Here is a 17,926-nt window from a genome sequence, read left to right on the forward strand (position 1 = left end):
TTTCACTTCAGAAAACATATGGAAATTTAAAGTAATCCTTTTTTTTCCAAATTGTAATCCTCTCATTCTTCCTCTTTGCCCCCTTTGCCCCCAACCTGGAAATTCCCTTCAAGTAAAAGTTGCAAGAAACGTACAGTTTCGTGTCAGTCAAAGCTTCACTTTTGACAAAAATCTGCTTTTGTGCAGGGCGGTGGAGTTTACCAGATAAGCCATTGAGATTGCTTTCACCTTATTTTCTATGATTCTATAATTATATAAACAAGTATATTTTCAGTAAAGCTTATCCTATAATATATTTTTTTTAAATAAAACCAAAAAAGGTTTATCCTTAACAGTTGAAATGTTGCATTCTGAAAGTATTTATATGTCTTGACCTATTTTTCCTTCTGCAAAATTCCTGTGAAATCAACCAGATCTTCTGCCAGCATGTGACTTGCAGAATTTCCTGTTTTGATAGAATGGGATTCAGTTTAAATTTCTTCCTAATGTGAGTTTAGAGTAAAAAGTAACCTACCTTTCTTTATTTCACAAATCCAGTTATGACTGTATTCACAGTGCACCGCAGTCCATGACATGGAAGACTCTTCACTGATTGCTCCACAATATTCAAACGCAGTATTGTAAAAATAACCATTTTTCTTATAATTCACCTACAGAAGAAACATAGCTTTGGTTTTTATTCTTTTCATACAGGGGAAAAAGTTGTACTCTGGAAGGAAAGAGAAGTAGCACTGAAGTTTCAAACCACTCCTTACTTTCCTCCTATGGCTGTGCAGCTTATATGGGCTATTAAATTAATACAGTCACTACAAGAAAAAAGATGGGTTTACGCAGCATTTAACAGACTCTAGAAGTCCCATGAAAACTGGAATCAAATGAGGTTATAAATCAATAGCAGGGGAAGGGAACATGGCAATATATCACCAGAGACCAATAAAAATCAGGAGAGACCTTTCTCATATATTTGCCACTTAGATAATCATCTCTGTAGCTGTAACTAGTACTCCATGTTACTACCATTGTGATGGTATAACCTCGGGGTTTGTTGGCCTTTTTCTCTTCCAAACCAGTATGAAGGATAATGATTTAGAACTACCCAGAGGCAAGGTAGACGTTTGGGGGAATTCTTATACAACTTTAATCCACACAAGTCATGGAAACAGCTCCAACAGCAAAAAAGTCAGAACAGAAAGAAACTGGCAAGGTCAAACACTCACCGGTGATCCATCGCTCCAGGAAAGCCCACCATCAGGATCCAAACACTGCAAACCTATCCAGAAAGGCTGAGATGATGGGGATTTTTTTCTAGAGTGTGAAAAAATGTATCATGGAAGAAGAGAACGTATGTTGTTAGCTCTGCTACATTTTGCAAGTTACATGGGACAATAACTCTCACACTGAAGACTTCAAATAGAGTAGAAATTTTAAAAATAATGAAATGCTGTTAGCGAGCAAAATCCCATTAGCAAGTACGTGAAGTTCACGCCTTAAAATTTTCTACTTTGCATATAGTTGTGTTAAAAACAGAGCACTTTTTTTTCTTCATTGATGTTGTGATTATAGTGTTCTTTGAGAAATGAAATGTTCAGGTTTGCTGGAAGTCACAATTTAGTTTCAAAATGGTTCAGTGAACAAACTTAGAAATGGATCTGAAGGAGAAGCATTCAACCAATTTGGTTGTTGGATTGTGGTTTTTTTTAATTTAAAAAAATTTGCAGTTGATGATAAATTTTAGGAACTCCAAAAATGTCTTTGCAAATAGTACCCATATGACACATTTTCTCAGTTCTTTTTCTTATGACTATGATGATAAACTAATTTTCAACTAATTATCTCAGGAGCAACTCAAGAATATTATCATTATTCATATATAAATTATTGTTACACCAAAATATCAATTATTAGATATTTTGTTTACTTACGTTATTAAGTTTTCTATCACTGTTTGCTCTTCTTCACTTGTAATGGCAGCCAGATCTCCTCCTATTTCTCTGCAGAAATCTCGGGCTTCAAGCCATGTTTTCTTTTGGTTTTCTTCTCTCACAAAAGCCTATAGACACAGGTAGAACGCTATGTTTACAGCATATTAAAAATAAATCTTCTGACTGCCTTGTACAAACAAAATAGGAAAACATTCCATTACATATATAATATGGATTAAAGAATATGCTAATTGGATAACCTTACATATCACTCATAGAGCGATAACTGCAGTGATTTCCATGAATAGTTGTGTAAAAGCTTACTACATTTGTGCAATAACGTGCCATTCTCTGAAGTTTAGATGCCCTATCTGATGCTGTTCTGTCTCATGAGTGGGATTACTGGAAAAAATAATACTTACTCTAAAGCATGAATTAGTGCTATTGCTTGTATCCCAACCCAAGGGACATTTGGAATCAGAAACAGTTTCAGGAGCAAGAGGAAGAGTGATTTTTTCAGCTAGTTTTTTGCAGAGAAATTTTGCCTTTACTTCACAGTTCTGAACATCCCATAGTCCAGCTGCATTTCCAGTCCTTAGGGCAACACAACCAGCTTCATTCCCTTTGTGAGATACAAAAGAAAGTTGGAATGTGTTTTAAAGTGGTTCCTTTGGCATTTTTACAGCTCATGTCATTCATTTACAAAAGACTTACTGAAATATTAAGTATAGTGTCTGCTCAAAGGAGGAGCTTTGCAAAAAGAGGAGACCAGCAAGCGGAGTCCTTCATCATCTTCCCTCCCCTATGAAAAGCTTTACAAGTGCATGAACAACCCCTTGCATGCCTCTTCCCTGTGCCACTCACTGCAAGGATTTGGCGGCCCATTGCCCAGGCTGGAAGGGATTTCACCCTTTCCGCTCAGTTTGATTTTGCTCTTAGAAGCAATGAGGAGGCAGAAAAATATTTTCATGGCATCATAGAAAATCATAGAATCATAGAATCATTTAAGTTGAAAAGACCTTTAAGATCATTGAGTCCAGCTGTTAACCTAACACTGCCAAGTCCACCACTAAACCATGTCCCTAAGTGCCACATCTATGTGTCTTTTAAATACCTCCAGGGATGGTGACTCAACCACTTCCCTGAGCAGCCTGTTCCAATGCTTGACAAGCCTTTCCATGAAGAAGTTTTTCCTAATATCCAATCTAAACGTCCCCTGGTGCAACTTGAGGCCATTTCCTCTTGTCCTATCGCTTGTTACTTGGGAGAAGAGACCCACACCCACCTCGCTACAACCTCCTTTCAGGTAGTTGTAGAGAGCGATAAGGTCTCCCCTCAGCCTCCTTTTCTCCAGGCTAAACAACCCCAGCTCCCTCAGCTGCTCCTCATAAGACTTGTTCTCTAGACCCTCCACCAGCCTCGTTGCCCTTCCCTGGACACGCTCCAGCACCTCAATGTCTTTCCTGTAGTGAGGGGCCCAAAACTGAACACAGCACTCGAGGTGCGGCCTCACCAGTGCTTTGTACACGTATCAAGAGACGCTCCTGTTTCAAAGGCAGAATGTTCCTATGTGTCATCATGTATGTGTTTTAGCAAAGTTGGGAAACAGTTTAGAATGACAACACAGAAGGTTCCTTAGTAGCATAAATTTAATCCAATGGCAGAGTACCAGGCATTGCCGCATTCCAGTTTGTGTACAGAACACCTTCACCAGTCACCCACTTGAACATCCCTTGCTCTTCTGTGTCTGAGAGACCAATCCAAAAATACTTCTCAGAGCTCAGGCCAACGAGGCTGGTCAGGTAGGCTTGCTCATATCTGAAAGAACAGGAGTCAGATGGGGATTAAGTCTAGTTTTGCCTTTGTCTGCCATTTCTCAGCATCCTAAACACACAAGAGTAGAATGAATGGAGTCTCCATTAGGTTCCTTTTAGATAGAAATATGTTACTTAACTGGGTACAAGATGGACAAGCTTCAATAGCAGGTGAAGCTGTGCTATACTGAAAAACTGCTCCTTTCAGAACAGAAGCAGTTGTAGTCTGTTCTTTCAAAGTACTGTATTTATTGATTATTTTTTTTCCTCAGAAAAATGATATTCTGTTTTTCTGGTTTTGCATTTTTTCCCAAAAGGTTCTCAACTATTTTATAAAATTCCAATATTACTGCATTAGATATACAGTTTTTAAACTCTTTTTGTACCTGTCTCTTATACTTGTTAAATAACCACTGCTCCTTTCACAGGTTTTCTTTGCTTCTGAAAAAGTTACAGAGGTGTGGCCAACCAGGTAGCAGTAGAAACCATGTCTTACCCAGCCCTGTCAAGAACATGTGAAATGTAAAAGTAAAAAAAGTAAGTAAAAAAAAAAAAAGGCAGTAAAAAGAGCATATGTTATAGTGCTTGAACTTCAATGTGCACCCTTAAATCAACATATTTTAATATAGCCTAATGTGATAATGTATTCATCTGAATTACAGTGGACCAATGGAAATTAAGCTTAGTAAACATCCAGAAAGAAGAGATTTAATACATATGAGTCCCCCTTTTTTGACAATTAGTAACTGATAAATTTTAACAGATAAAAGAGTCAGAGGCACACAGAATGGAGACTGTATTCGGAAGCTGGTGAATAAAATACTTCCTTGCTCAGAACTGAAGATAGTAGTCTGTGTTATAGTGAGATGCTGACTCAAGTTTCCTGATGCTTCTAGGCTAAAAGAACAGGAACAAGACTAACTAATTGATTTAACTCATCAGCTCACCTAAAAAGTCTGACTGAAGAGGTGGCATAAAAATTATTGAAAAGGAAAATCCTCAGAATTTTACAGCTGAATTCCAAGCCACTTTTCCCTTCTATACCAGCTCAAGATTTGCTTGCTGCAACCAAAGAAGGTAAATAAAATTTGTGTTCAGTATTTGACTGCTGCCTAGTTCCATCTAGCACAATGAGTCTCAGCTCTGTCCCCATATGGGTTTGTGGGATATGTTACTAAATATAGAACACTAGTAAATAGGAAAGTAAAAAGAGGGAAAAAGAAGAAAAAAACCCAATAGGGTACAATAACTTGTTCAAAACAAATTCACTCATAAAAGCAGTTTGATTGTTGATTTGGCTTCAATAGTGAGATTTGTCATCATCTTGCATCGTGTCACATAGTCCAGAAATGGTTCCCAGTCTCTGCTATGTCTTAGATAACCACAGATGGTTGTAGAACAATATAACAAATATGCAGAAAACCTCAGTAATGGCTTTAGGCTCTTTCACAGACAGTTCTCAGAGATAATGGGCCTGACATTGACAAAAAATTTTCATAATAACTTTCTTTTAAATAAGGGAATGTAGTGAAAATTATCACCCTGAATTTGATGTACAATCACACTTGTTATGGGGAAAAAAAAAAAAAGATCGTTTCAATGTCAAGTGGAGCTTGTGAAAAAAATGGATTTTTGCTCACCAGATTCTTGGTTACACTTTCTTCTTACCTTCAGGCAGGCAGGATCAGTCTTTGCTGTCCCAGAAACTCCTTGTAGTGGGTCTCTTCTGCAGATGTAACCTAACTTTCTATCACAGGCACTGTCTGCCCAGTATCCATCCTAAATGCAGTTTGGGAAGAGGTGAAAAGTAGTAAGGCAGAACCTGTTTCCTTTAGAAACAATACTGATTTTTTTTTTTAAATATTGTTTCAGTGGGACGATACAGATCTGTACTTTTTAATGAATTCCAAGTATTTGTGCTTAACTGTGAGGTTGTGTTAAGCTAAGTGTCACAGACAGACTGTTAAGGTTTGCTTGGCATATAATGTACACCCACAATCAGATGTGAACATTTATCTAGTTATCTCTAATTTTAAATTTAATTTAGAACAACCATCTTTCTGAGTGACTAAAGATGCCATTCACTGATTTGTTTCTAAGTTGCATCCAAAAAAACCCTAAAAATAGAAACAAAAATCAAATAGTATAGTGCTACACAAATGTGGAATGATTCTACCTCTCCTGCCATAATGACACAATCTTCTTGCCCATTGATTGCATGGGTTGGTTCTCCAGGCAACCATTTGGTATATGTCACAGGAGTCCCATCACTCCACTCAAAGTACATTTGAGTGTTGAGGTCATTCAGACCAATCCACAGCTCATCCACAGCTTCTAAGAACAGAAAATCACCTGTGTTAGTACCCAAGTTAAAACAGTCCATAGGAGCAAGATTTTGTGGAGATGAGCTGAAATTGCCATGTTACAATACAAATTCATCTATATTAAATGACAGTGGAGCTTATTTTAAGATCTAATTCACATTCTTCTTTCAAGAAGTTAAAAAATGAGATACCAGCAGGAAATGAGATTCCTCAGCTTTATCAGTAAAAGTCCATTACTGTGTCTGCAGCTACAAGGTGCCTGAGGCAGATGATAAACCCAAATACTGCAGTAACTAGAGCTGTTAATTCCTTCAAGTGATTTCATGCAGTGAAAAACAAATGAAAATCAAAATGAAAAGAATGAAAAAGAAAATGAAGAAAGCACTAATGATTCCTCTTGTGGTTTTTTGGTGTTTGTTTTTGTTTTTAACCTATCTGTGGGCTTTCCCTATAAATAGTCATATCAAACAAGTTTGGTTTTTTTTAATCCTGTAAGGTTTCTGCTAATATAATTCTCCATTTCTACCAAACTGCCCTGTAGAAATACTCACTGTAGCCAAGCTGAGACAGTATGAAGCTATGCTCCTCAGGGTTGTGGATACTGGCCAGATTGCCATTGCTCTCATTGCAGGAAATTAGGGCTTCTCTCCATACTCTGGGGTCTCTATGAACCATGAAACAGTGATCTCCATAGGGCAACCATCCTTCTGGGCATTTAACAGGCTCTGCATCCCGTCAAAATCAATAGATATTTCAAGTTTTTAAACAGTGTAGTCTAGAATAACTGCAATTACATTTGAAATCAGTTAATTAACTAATTAGAATGAAAATTGAGTGATTATAAATAAGCAGTGCTTCTATTCATTCCTCATACATATAAAACATTTTAGTCTGTTTGCTGTTGAACACTGTACTTTTACAGAATACACACTGCATTTAAACAAAAGAGGAAAATAATGGAGCCAGTGGTTACTGGGCTTCACTAGTGTGAAATATTTGCTTTTGGACAGAGGAATATTTTGGAATTCCATATATAGTGTTTTCACACAATATACCCCAAGCAATTATGTTTTGCATATTTCATAAAGGCATTATTACTGTAGCAGAAGTAATTCTCTGCACACATGGCTTTCCATACTAAGTCTCATTAAATAAATCAGAGGAAAGCCATCTGAAGGAGCTTGCTCTTTTTTGCCATCTTTCTAGGTCACAGGCAACCCCACCGATGAGGTGGTTTGAGCCTATTGGTGCCATCTTTTCAAGCCTTCAGTGATAAGCCTCCATGTTTTCATTAGAATGCACTGCAGGAAGGGCGAGGCATTTCTAAGTTTATTTTCACGTCCATGCAGTCCATGATACTTCTGTGATAGTGTATGGCTTAGACCAGTGCCTCTGGAATTGTGAATAATAACATGAAATAAAAATTGCTTGTGTGGTTACTGGGTTCCAGGAACATTTCCAGTATTTACATATATTTGGTTAAAGAAGTAACAGTATGCTTTGTTCTGTGCCACTCATCAAAGCAGAGCAAATGACAGTGCTTTTTTTTTTTTTTTTAATAGCCATGAAATTTCATTTTAGTGACACAAATTCTGTCTTTATCAAACATACCTGATGGAAGAATGAAAGGATCCAGTGTGGAGTTTTCTTTTTTACAGATATAGCCAACTTTCAGCTCACATGGCTGGTTTTCCCATTTAGCATCTCTTCTGGGATTTAGTACTGCACAGAGTTTCTCAGGCTCAGGCTCAGGGCTTCCTTCATAGAATGAAAAACAAATTCTTTTTATGTAGCACAGGTTTTATGTCAGCGGCTGAAAGAACAATTTACTTCCAGCCTTTTCGTGTGTCAATTATGGACTCATGACTTCATTGCTACAGCTATTTTTCTACCGGAGATAAGGAAATGTAATTTAAAAGTACCCATCAAAACATTTTTTCAGATGCTTGTTGCATAATTCACACTTTCTGCCATATTTGATTGCAGAATGGCTGTCTCAAAAATAAGACATTCCTGTAATTTCTGTGAAAATTGTTGGCTTGCACAGAAGAGAGACTAAACTTTGAGCCTGCACTGATGGAAAGGCTGCAGCAAGTCCTTTCCTTGCCCCCCCCCCCCGCCCCCCCCCTGCTCTTTAATCAGACTGTGCGTAGGGGCCAGCCATACAGCCATCAAGGAACATGTAGTTCACAACCAGTTGCAGAACAAGTTATGTTGTTGCCCAGTCAGTAGATGCTGGACTGAAGAGTCCAGACATTGAAGGGGTACCTGGTGCTGCTACAGTTGCAGTGCTGTGCACAGGCTGTAGGAAACCAGAGTTCATAGTTTCACAGCTCATGAAACATCTATTTTTATATACACAATTTGTCAGGACCCAATTATGGTAGTAGGACTACATGATGAGCCTAAACCAGTCAGTTACATTCATGAAATCAGAGGACGCAGTTCGAGCTAATATTTTTGGGCAGGAATGCAGTAAGGTAGCATCTTAACATAGTTCATATTCAGACAAGGAATTTTACAGATGTGAAGAAAGAAGATTGTTCTTCAGAGTAAGAACGATCAGCTGCTAACAATAAAAAGAAATTTCAAAACCTGAAAATTAGAGTTCTAGCTCTGCATTGTAGAGTGAATGAATATTATTTGTTAAGAATATGAGACAAAAGCAAAATGCCACCTATCTGTGGGTTACGTTGTCTCGCAGCTGAGTAGGGAGTGGTGGGAACCTAGATTGGACAAAGACTGACAGAGTAGGCTTCCTCTTTATGGGAGCATGTTAAATGACTTCTAGTTTCTAGAGCTGTGTTTAGCAGAACACAAAAATAATAATACGGAATTCCTAAAATAAAATATAAGGCATCATCCTTTTGGATGAGGTATACCAAATCACATGTGAATACAAATTTCCTCATTTCTACAATGCCCTTGCAGGGCAGTCTTTCCTTTCTATGTCAGATTCTGGACCAGCAGCTTTCAGTGGTGTGCTGGAACAAAAAAGTTCTGCTCAGGCCTATGCAGAAAGGTCCTTTCTGCATGTCCCTTCAGCAACTTGGCAGCCGATTCGCTCCTTGCTGCAAGGAGAGCCTCCTCGCATGACCTCACACTTGCTCTGTGTCTTTCCTCTGCGTCTTTCCTCTGCCTACCTCTGCAACCAGCTCTCCAGGAGGTTCGCCAGGGCCACTGTCCTTGGGGAATGGGCAGTGTTTTCCTCTTGTCAGAGAGCTCCACAGTGTGATGACTGGGTTTTTTTCCTCCCCCCGAAAGATACAACTTATAATGATTTTGCAGTAAACTGGAAATCTGTAGATTAACTCATCGTAATAACAACCATGTGGGGATACAGGATCTCCAAGGGTTTGGGCTGCTTGACCTGAGAGCCAAGACCTCCTCTCCTCTGCAAGACTTATGGAATTTGACTAGCTCAGCAGAAGGTAGAACACCCTCTACCAGACTCAGCAACTCTGGGCTTTCTCTTCATCCTCTATGCTAGATAAAAAACAGGTGGCACCTTTGAGACTTGGGGAAGGCTAAAAGATGGAACACATGTGCATTTATTCAGCAAGCAAACATTCAGCATTTGCTGCAACCAGCTGTTGCCATGACAATCATTAAGCGACTTTCGAAGATAAACTGCCAGTGCTGTGAACTCTATTTAGGGTCTCTCTTGAATGTTGAAGAGGAGAGAAGAAAAGAGGAAAAGCATAAAAAGTGAAGGGGAAGGTTTTGCAAGATTGGTGCTCACTGACAGCTGAGTCCTTGCAGGATGCAGGGTCTGATAACCCTTGTGAGAGTTGAAGAGACACAGAGGTTTTAACTGACTTGAAGGCATTCCTGGTATGCTACAGCTCGACTAGTGCTTTTCACTTTATCTACTCCTGATAGGAGATGAGTTTATTCAACTCTTCCGCTTGAAGCTGCTTGTGATATATCCAGTGAAGAAAAGCAACATCCTCAGCTTTTTAATCTCACATATCTCATAAGCCTTTCAACTCCATTTCTTCATGTTCATGGGGAATACTACAGGACTGTAGTTAATATGCATTCATCATACTGGTGGGAAATATTAATTCCAGAAACTGTTAAAAAAATGATTACTACCTGGTGCCCAGTTAAAGTATCTGAAGGGAATGCCACCGCTCCACTGCCAGCCACTCTTGAGATTCAGACTGTTAAGCCCAATCCAGAGAGAGGATCTCTTGCTGTCAATCAAATCTAGGTAACCAAAATTGGTGAATTCTAATGAGACTTGTTAGGAAATGCTCTGCATTTTCAAAGTTTGGAGGAAGATAATAAAACTCTGCTTAGTGATTTCTAAATTCAGTACAGAATCCATGTTTACTGGTAATAAAGTCTGAGAGTTTATTCTGTAGATAAAGGGTAGGGAATGGCAAAAGACTATTTTGCTTATTAGTTTATCTGAATTTAATGCTATTCTACAGTTATATGTAAGCAATAAGGTTTGAAAACTGAAACACTGACTTGCTATTGTTGATATTTATGTTACAATTTTGCTTGATTGTGATGCAATTGATACAGAGCCTTCATTCTACAGAGCCTATGCATAAATCCAGAAAGTCTTTAGATTTTTAATAGTGTTTTGCATAAAATTTGTATGGTATTTCCAAAAATCTATTTCATTATATATACATGAAGCATACTGATTTCTTAACACAGAAGTCATATAATGACTGCCTCCTATAATGCCACTCCTTCTGTAAGGTCCCTTTCTGGGACCTTACTGGTGTTTTCTGATCTTGAGCCAACTTTTGCTTAATTAGCTGGGAATTCTTAACTTTCTTTGAAAAAAAAAAATAGAACTAATTTCAAATGGCAATTCCACAAATTACTAAAGTTCCACCTGTAAAAACCTTAACATACCGTTAACTGTGCTATTTCTCTACCACTACATATACCCTTTTTACATCAGCTGTTCATTGTAATGTGATTAAAGCACTGAAACATTTGTAATTAGTCAAAAAAACTTTGACACTCTTTTTACTGAGGCTTGCTTATTAGTTCACCTCTTAGATACATTTGTTCATGTATCTCTGTGACACTTAATAATTCTGCGTTCTGCTGCTGGCAGCTCTTCCTTGCTTGGTGCCACGTGAGAGCTGACTGGTAGTTTATCTGGTAGTAGGTTCCTGTCAAAGGATCTGTGCTCCAAAATCTGTCATTGTCTGTGTGAGAGAAAGGAGATTTAGTATTGCAGTTTGTTATAAACATCTTGCACAAAATGTTATGAGAAAACTTAACTGCAAGCTTGCTTGTGAAATGAGATTCGGGAACAAATAAGGCTCAGACCCCCAAAACCCACAATCCTCCATTAGCTTGCTCTTTCTTAAGTGAAAAAGGGTTTGGCACTGACATTAGCAAAGTTGGGCCTTTCATCCTTTATTTTCAGTTTCCCCTGTCAAATCTGATAATCTCCAGGTGAAAAAAGATAGTGTAAAGAGATCAATAAAGCAAAACTGCACGTTGGTCATTATCTACTCTGAAAACCTGTTCAGCAGCATATAGGCTATGCCGGAATTAATTCTTGGCTGAAATATGACTGAAATGCAAACCTTTCCAATGATGGAAAGTTTGCTTTTCAAACTATGCCATCATTAATTACATTTGCAACACTACAGGCTTGGGGAAGAGTGGCTGGCAAGCTGCCTCGCAGACCTGGGGGTGTTGGTCAACAGCCGGCTGAATATGAGCCAGCAGTGTGCCCAGGTGGCCAAGAAGGCCAACGGCATCCTGGCCGGTATCAGAAATGATGTGGCCAGCAGGAGCAGGGAGGTGGTTGTCCCCCTGTACTCGGCACTGGTGAGGCCGCACCTCGAGTGCTGTGTTCAGTTTTGGGCCCCTCACTGCAGGAAAGACATTGAGGTGCTGGAGTGTGTCCAGAGAAGGGCAACCGAGTTGGTGAGAGCCTGGAGCACAGGTCCTCTGAGGAGCAGCTGAGGGAGCTGGGGTTGTTTAGCCTGGAGAAAAGGAGGCTGAGGGGAGACGTTGTCACTCTACAACTACCTGAAGGGGGGTTGTAGCGAGGTGGGTGTGGGTCTCTTCTCCCAAGTAACAAGCGATAGGACAAGAGGAAATGGCCTCAAGTTGCACCAGGGGACGTTTAGATTGGATATTAGGAAAAACTTCTTCATGGAAAGGCTTGTCAAGCATTGGAACAGGCTGCTCAGGGAAGTGGTTGAGTCACCATCCCTGGAGGTATTTAAAAGACACATAGATGTGGCGCTTAGGGACATGGCTTAGTGGGACTTGGCAGTGTTAGGTTAACAGTTGGACTCAATGATCTTAAAGGTCTTTTCAACCTAAATGATTCTACGATTCTATGATTTTTTAAAAATGTATTCCTTATGTCTACTCTGCATGTGTTTTAGGTAATTGGAATTTAGAAATTGTCTTCTGAGAGCTCACTGTTAGCAAAATTGTTCCCTGGGCAAGTGCTAATAAACTGTAATTACAACTTTCCCTAACTTCCTCTTTTGTTGAGGAAAAGATAGTGAATTTCTTGAACGAGTCATTAGATGAAATGTTTTCTAATTTTTAGTGTGTTTCTTTATTGCTGATTCACTTCAGACTTGTAACATTCTTTTTTAATTGTAGACTCAGGTTTTAGTGATAGGGTCCCAAGAATTCTTTAATGTCAAATACTTCATGTTTTCCGGTTTATATAGTGAAGATGTTCTGGGATTTTTGAAGCTACTGCATGCAATATTGCACCAGGAAATAATTTTCAGTAATATCAGTGAAAATGGCGCTGGTAGGTGGTGGTTGATAATGAGTTCAACCTGGTTTCCCAGTGCAATACTACTATCAAAATGCCAAATAGTGAGTCTGTGGTATAGCACTGAAAAATTAGGTCTGAGGCAGCATTTTTAGTATCTTCATTAACACCGTATTTTGATGTTCATCATCCTGCACTCAGATGCACATACATTTATCTGTTGAGATAACATTATCTTGTAATGTAATCTGAAACATTACAAGGGAAAGGCTGATGATGCTGCTATTTCAGTAAGACCTTTGAGCCAATCTTCTTATTTTATGTCTTTCAGAAAACAAACTACATCCTCCGTGTACTGTAGACCAATCTTGTTATACAGAACAGAGATTTGCATGGGTAGAAAAGGTTATACTACTGTTACTATAGATAGCAGTGAGGCAAGGAGCATTAGGCTGTGAGTAGCATCTCAGTTTTCAAATGATTTTATGCTGAATGCAGTTCTATTTAAAGCATTGATATTGATATCGATATCAGTATTGATATATTTACCTAACAGTGTTGTGTTATAGCATCTATGTCAGCATTTGGGACTTACTGCCAGTTGGACAGAACCCATACAAATGGTCCGCATCAAAGTCAGGAGTTGTTGCACACCAGAGCAAGCCGTCCGACCTGCCTGCAGCCGTGCACCCGGTGTACCATTTACCGCTCAGCTGGAAGGGGAAGGCACACGCAGCTCCATTGGCATTTCCTAACAGTGTGAACAGATCTGAGGGGGCAAAAGAGAAATTAGAATATAGGTATGGGAATCTGGGGGACCCAATTCTCTGCATAAGGCTATGTGGACAAAGTGGTACAAGTGTTACAGTAGTGTAACTGGGCACCTACTGTCACCAGCAGTGTCTTCCAAGGAAGTTCTGGATAGGTCTTGCAATTCACCAGTTGCTTATGATATCACCAGCTGTAACAGCTGGAAATAGAGAAGCTTCATACTGTAGCCAGCTCTGAAAGAACTGTAGTGATTTTTGTCTCATGAATTTAAATATAATTTTCTAAAAATACCATTATTTGTTTATCATGTAGCTTAACTTCCCATCATTCATTAAAAATACATCATTGATTCAATTGTTAAATGTTGTGGCATTTTTGGCATCTGAAATCTCATAGAGCAATTGAATGGTAGTGTCCATGGAATTATTTTCTTACATTTAGTATTGGCATATTAAACATAAAGATTTTTGCCTTTCATCCGACAATACTAATACAATTTCACTAGTACTAGTATACCATTAAATAAAGCACTTTGATTAAAGCTAACAATTAAAAATAGCCTAGATCCACCTTTCCTTGAAAAGTAAAGAAAAAAATGCACATTTTTTGCACATACTGCATTCTGTGTGAAGCTAAGCAGCTGCCCATATCCAGGATGGAGGAATACAGGCCTGAATATGTGAACTAATCGTTCTCCAGTCCACCATTGCCTCAGGGAGGACAGCTGACGTTAGACTAAGGGGAGCAGAAATCAAAGGACCCTATCCGTGATGGCAAACACATGGGTTCAATACACCATCAAGATTAACCTTTAAACTTTACCTCCATGGCCTCGAGAACACAAATCATCCATGGTTCCATAGATCTTCCATTTATTCATCATCGCTGATCCTGTGTTCAGCACGATATTGTCGTCTTTTCTTTTGCCAGCACTGAGAAATAAATCTTCCCCTTGGATTGCCAAGGTCGCATTTCTACACTCCCATTTCTGGAATTCACTCTTATTGTTGCATGGGTACAAAGAAATTTTAGCCTGCTTTTGCTTGTAGGGCACTCCCAAACATTGTGCAAATGCCACACTCATCACCTGGTGAGCGGACACCCACCTGAATTTTTGTAACTCTGTGTTTTTCTTGCAAGAAGCTGTGGTCACTGCATGAGAACTCTGAGCAGTTAAACAGAGCTTAGTATCCTCATTGTATATTAACAATATTTCATTGTCTGTAAAACAAAATAATCAGAATTAATGTATTTATGGTGAGCACATGGTGAGGGGAGCATGTGAGGAAGGAGACGTGCTGTTGATTCTATGCTGATCTGACTAATGTCTGGAGACTGTAAATCTGAGTCACTTTTGCAAAGATCAAACAGCATTTTCAAGACTTTTATTGCCTTCTGGGAAGGAAAAAATAAGTGTAGCTCATGTAAATACAATACAGAGGAATAAGAGCACACAAAATACATTATGACAGCTTCAAAAATGTCATCACTATAATGGAATTTTCATGAGTATAGTGGATTTTATTTTTCTAAATCCCCCCTGAAAAACACATTTCTTTCAAGATTTCCAAAAGAGACCTTACTGAAGATTTGGAAGTTTGCCATCACCTCACGCACTATAGATTTAGCTCATGTTACATACATCTCCACAGGGTTGCATTTGTGCTTAATAGTGAGTGAGCCTTCTGTGACTCTTGCTCTTTCTGTAATTGGCATGTTCTGTTATGGTTTGGAGGTTTTTTTATGAAAAAACATGGAACGGTGACTTCTTATCTTGCCGTGTTCCAGTATCCTCTCATTAGTATGTCTACCATAAGAAGTCAACGTAATTCACACAATCAAATCACAAACATTCTCAGAAGAACCAACACCAGGCAGTATATAGAGGTAAAGGTACTATAGGTGCGTGCCTGTGCGTCGTTATGGAAAGACAGTATGTGAATGCTCAACAAGCTAGCTAACATTCCCAAAGGATTATAGGCAGCCTAATTTAGTAATCTATCGAGACAAGTAGGCCCTGCCGGGAAGGGCTACCCAGCACTGCAGTTGTACTGCCGACACATAAAGCAGGTCGTTCAGCGCTGGGCATCGCTCTGTGAACACAGCTGCCTGCTTTACAAAAGGTCAAGTAGCGTACAGCTCCCACTTGCTTTGGGTCATGAGGGACTGAAATTTGGACTACAGGGAATATTCTAGGACCTATGGGACAGGAGGGCAAGGCTTTGCCCTTCAGTTCTCTGCGCCTCAAATCCCCACCTGGAAACGAGACGTAGCATCACCCCCGTATCCATCTGAGAGAATAGCCAACCACATCAGGTACAGTGAGATACCCTTCCAAACACTAAAGTAAATTTGTAGGACAAGGGTAGGATGTTAGGGCACAGCCAGTGTTGAGTAGTGAACAGAGCAGAAAGTATCTGGGAAATTCTGGGAAGCTTTGACAGGAAGAATAGTTCTTGTGAGGATATCTGTATTTAATGCCAGATCTCTCCCAAGAAAGCCCTGTATTGCTTTGACCAGCTTAGTAATCTATGGAAGTTTCACTTCTTCATATCTAAATTTGGAGCTAAGACATAGTTTTTCCTTTCCTTGTCCATTTAGACAGAAGTTTTAAATCTTTTAAAATCTTTTATTTCTTAATGCCAACTAAATAAGTGCTTAGTGTAGTGCCCTAAGTTTCAGCTATTGTCCCTCGTGGTGTTTTGGGGTCTAATAATAGGAGTTCTCACTGGAAACAGTGAGGTTCATGCTTGGGCTGTCACATGGGTTTGGTTCCCAGCTCTCAGAGCAGAGGGGAGACCCCCTTTTTGCACAGGCTATTGCTGGCACAGCTCACGTGGCACAGTGTCTGCTTTCAGAAGCTGTAATTTATACCCCAATCCTCCACAAATCTAATGAATTGAAGGATAAAGGAAAAATGTCCTTGAACCTTATCACCACCCTTACATCAAAAGGGAGCTGTGATCTGTCCCTGGTCAACTTCAGAGCCTTAACTATGCTTCTCATCCTTACTCTGAAAGCCATAGTGGTTATTCCAGGGCTGTTCTTGACTCTGAACTTTTTAATTTTTTTCACTGGCATCTGTTCAGCCACAGTATTACATCTCACATCAATCCACAAGCTCCATATCATCCCACACAACCTCATCTTAAAGCTAGGAGATACACATAGAGCACCCTATTTAGTTCCTTTCTCTTTTTCATTTTTTTGTAACTCAGTCACATATACTGTGCACTACTTCACAGAGCAGACATAATTAAGTTGTATCCAAAAGGAAATCTTTATCCGCATGCATAACCTGTCCTGACTTCTGATTCCCAGCTTTACCCCATTTCAACTCTTCCCCTTTCTTTAAAGGTGAACCAACATCTCTGTATCTGCATCTTTTTTAAACTTCTGTGGACCACTCCAGTTAGGATGAATATGAAATGCAGGGTAGTCAAGCTGCATGAAAATCTTAAAGAGCCTGAGAAATAAGCAAGAAAACAAAAATGCCCACTTTCACATCCACTTTTGCAAGGGATAAAAAAAAAAAAAAAAAGACTCACCAAGTGTCTGAAAAGCAGTATGAATGAAAGAGAGGAAAACTAAGACTGTAGAAAAAATCAAGTATTTCATTTCTTTCTTCTTATTCACAAAGAGATGAGCTGAAATTAATTGCTGCAGTAGAAGTCCTTAAGGAACCAGTTGGCATTGGGTCCTTCTCAGTTTTGGAGAGTTTTAGTTGAAAGAGAAAACTCTGGGCTCTAAATAAGGAAATATCCTGTCACATGTGGTATTTTGAAATCTATAAACAACTACAAAATTCAAACTTTGCATCTGAAAGTGAAGTTTCAATCCATTCGAATGCAAGTGGCAAAGTTTGAATGTTCAACATCATTTCGCTGAATTATTTTTAACTTTCTTGGTTCTGCTCCAGGATTGTAAAGTCATGACACTCAAAGACAAAGAAGCAGGGAGTACACTTTAAATGGATATACTTTAAATCTCATACATACTTATCTGGGAAACTCAAAAAAAAAAAAAAAAAGCTAATTTCTTGGCCAGATAGGTCTTCACTGCTACAAAAGATATATTCATTTAATTTGATGCATGGAACAATGTTGACTTATTTCAGTGTGAAAAATTAACCTGGATGGGATGATTTAATTTTGCTTGGTAACTCGACAAACTGGGCACTATGTATACACTTGGCTTTTATCTTCTCCAATTTATCAGATGGTAAAACTACTGTACTATTATTTCATGTGAATTTATCTCAGGAGAACCAATACAAATTAGCAGAATCGTTACAAATCTTTCTGTTAATGAGAGATTTTGACAACAAAACTGCCTTTCAAAATTATTTAATCCCTAAAGTACAAA

The 17,926-nt window shown here is 38.9% G+C and overlaps 1 protein-coding gene across 3 annotated transcripts in view; it reads right to left on the reverse strand.

The window, feature by feature from the left end:
• LOC142040330 (macrophage mannose receptor 1-like) overlaps positions 1–17,782 on the reverse strand; it is a 35,488-nt gene extending 17,706 nt beyond the window's left edge. Inside the window, exons 1-15 of one of the 3 annotated variants that reach the window (XM_075048082.1) lie at positions 17,110–17,769; positions 14,384–14,782; positions 13,386–13,559; positions 11,082–11,240; positions 10,159–10,272; positions 7,672–7,818; positions 6,612–6,785; positions 5,913–6,070; positions 5,405–5,515; positions 4,123–4,238; positions 3,592–3,740; positions 2,345–2,544; positions 1,923–2,050; positions 1,218–1,305; positions 515–650 (exon numbers count right to left, since the gene is read on the reverse strand). In XM_075048082.1, the coding sequence (XP_074904183.1) occupies positions 515–650; positions 1,218–1,305; positions 1,923–2,050; positions 2,345–2,544; positions 3,592–3,740; positions 4,123–4,238; positions 5,405–5,515; positions 5,913–6,070; positions 6,612–6,785; positions 7,672–7,818; positions 10,159–10,272; positions 11,082–11,240; positions 13,386–13,559; positions 14,384–14,782; positions 17,110–17,179 (2,323 nt within the window). In that variant the 5' untranslated portion in view covers positions 17,180–17,769. Of the gene's footprint in view, positions 1–514; positions 651–1,217; positions 1,306–1,922; positions 2,051–2,344; positions 2,545–3,591; positions 3,741–4,122; positions 4,239–5,404; positions 5,516–5,912; positions 6,071–6,611; positions 6,786–7,671; positions 7,819–10,158; positions 10,273–11,081; positions 11,241–13,385; positions 13,560–14,383; positions 14,783–17,109 lie in introns of all 3 variants that reach the window. The other 2 variants (XM_075048096.1, XM_075048091.1) reach the window with 2 other exon arrangements.
• Positions 17,783–17,926: the final 144 nt, after the last annotated feature.

This window comes from Buteo buteo, chromosome 2, assembly GCF_964188355.1.
Source record: "Buteo buteo chromosome 2, bButBut1.hap1.1, whole genome shotgun sequence".
Classification (NCBI taxonomy): Eukaryota; Metazoa; Chordata; class Aves; order Accipitriformes; family Accipitridae; genus Buteo; species Buteo buteo.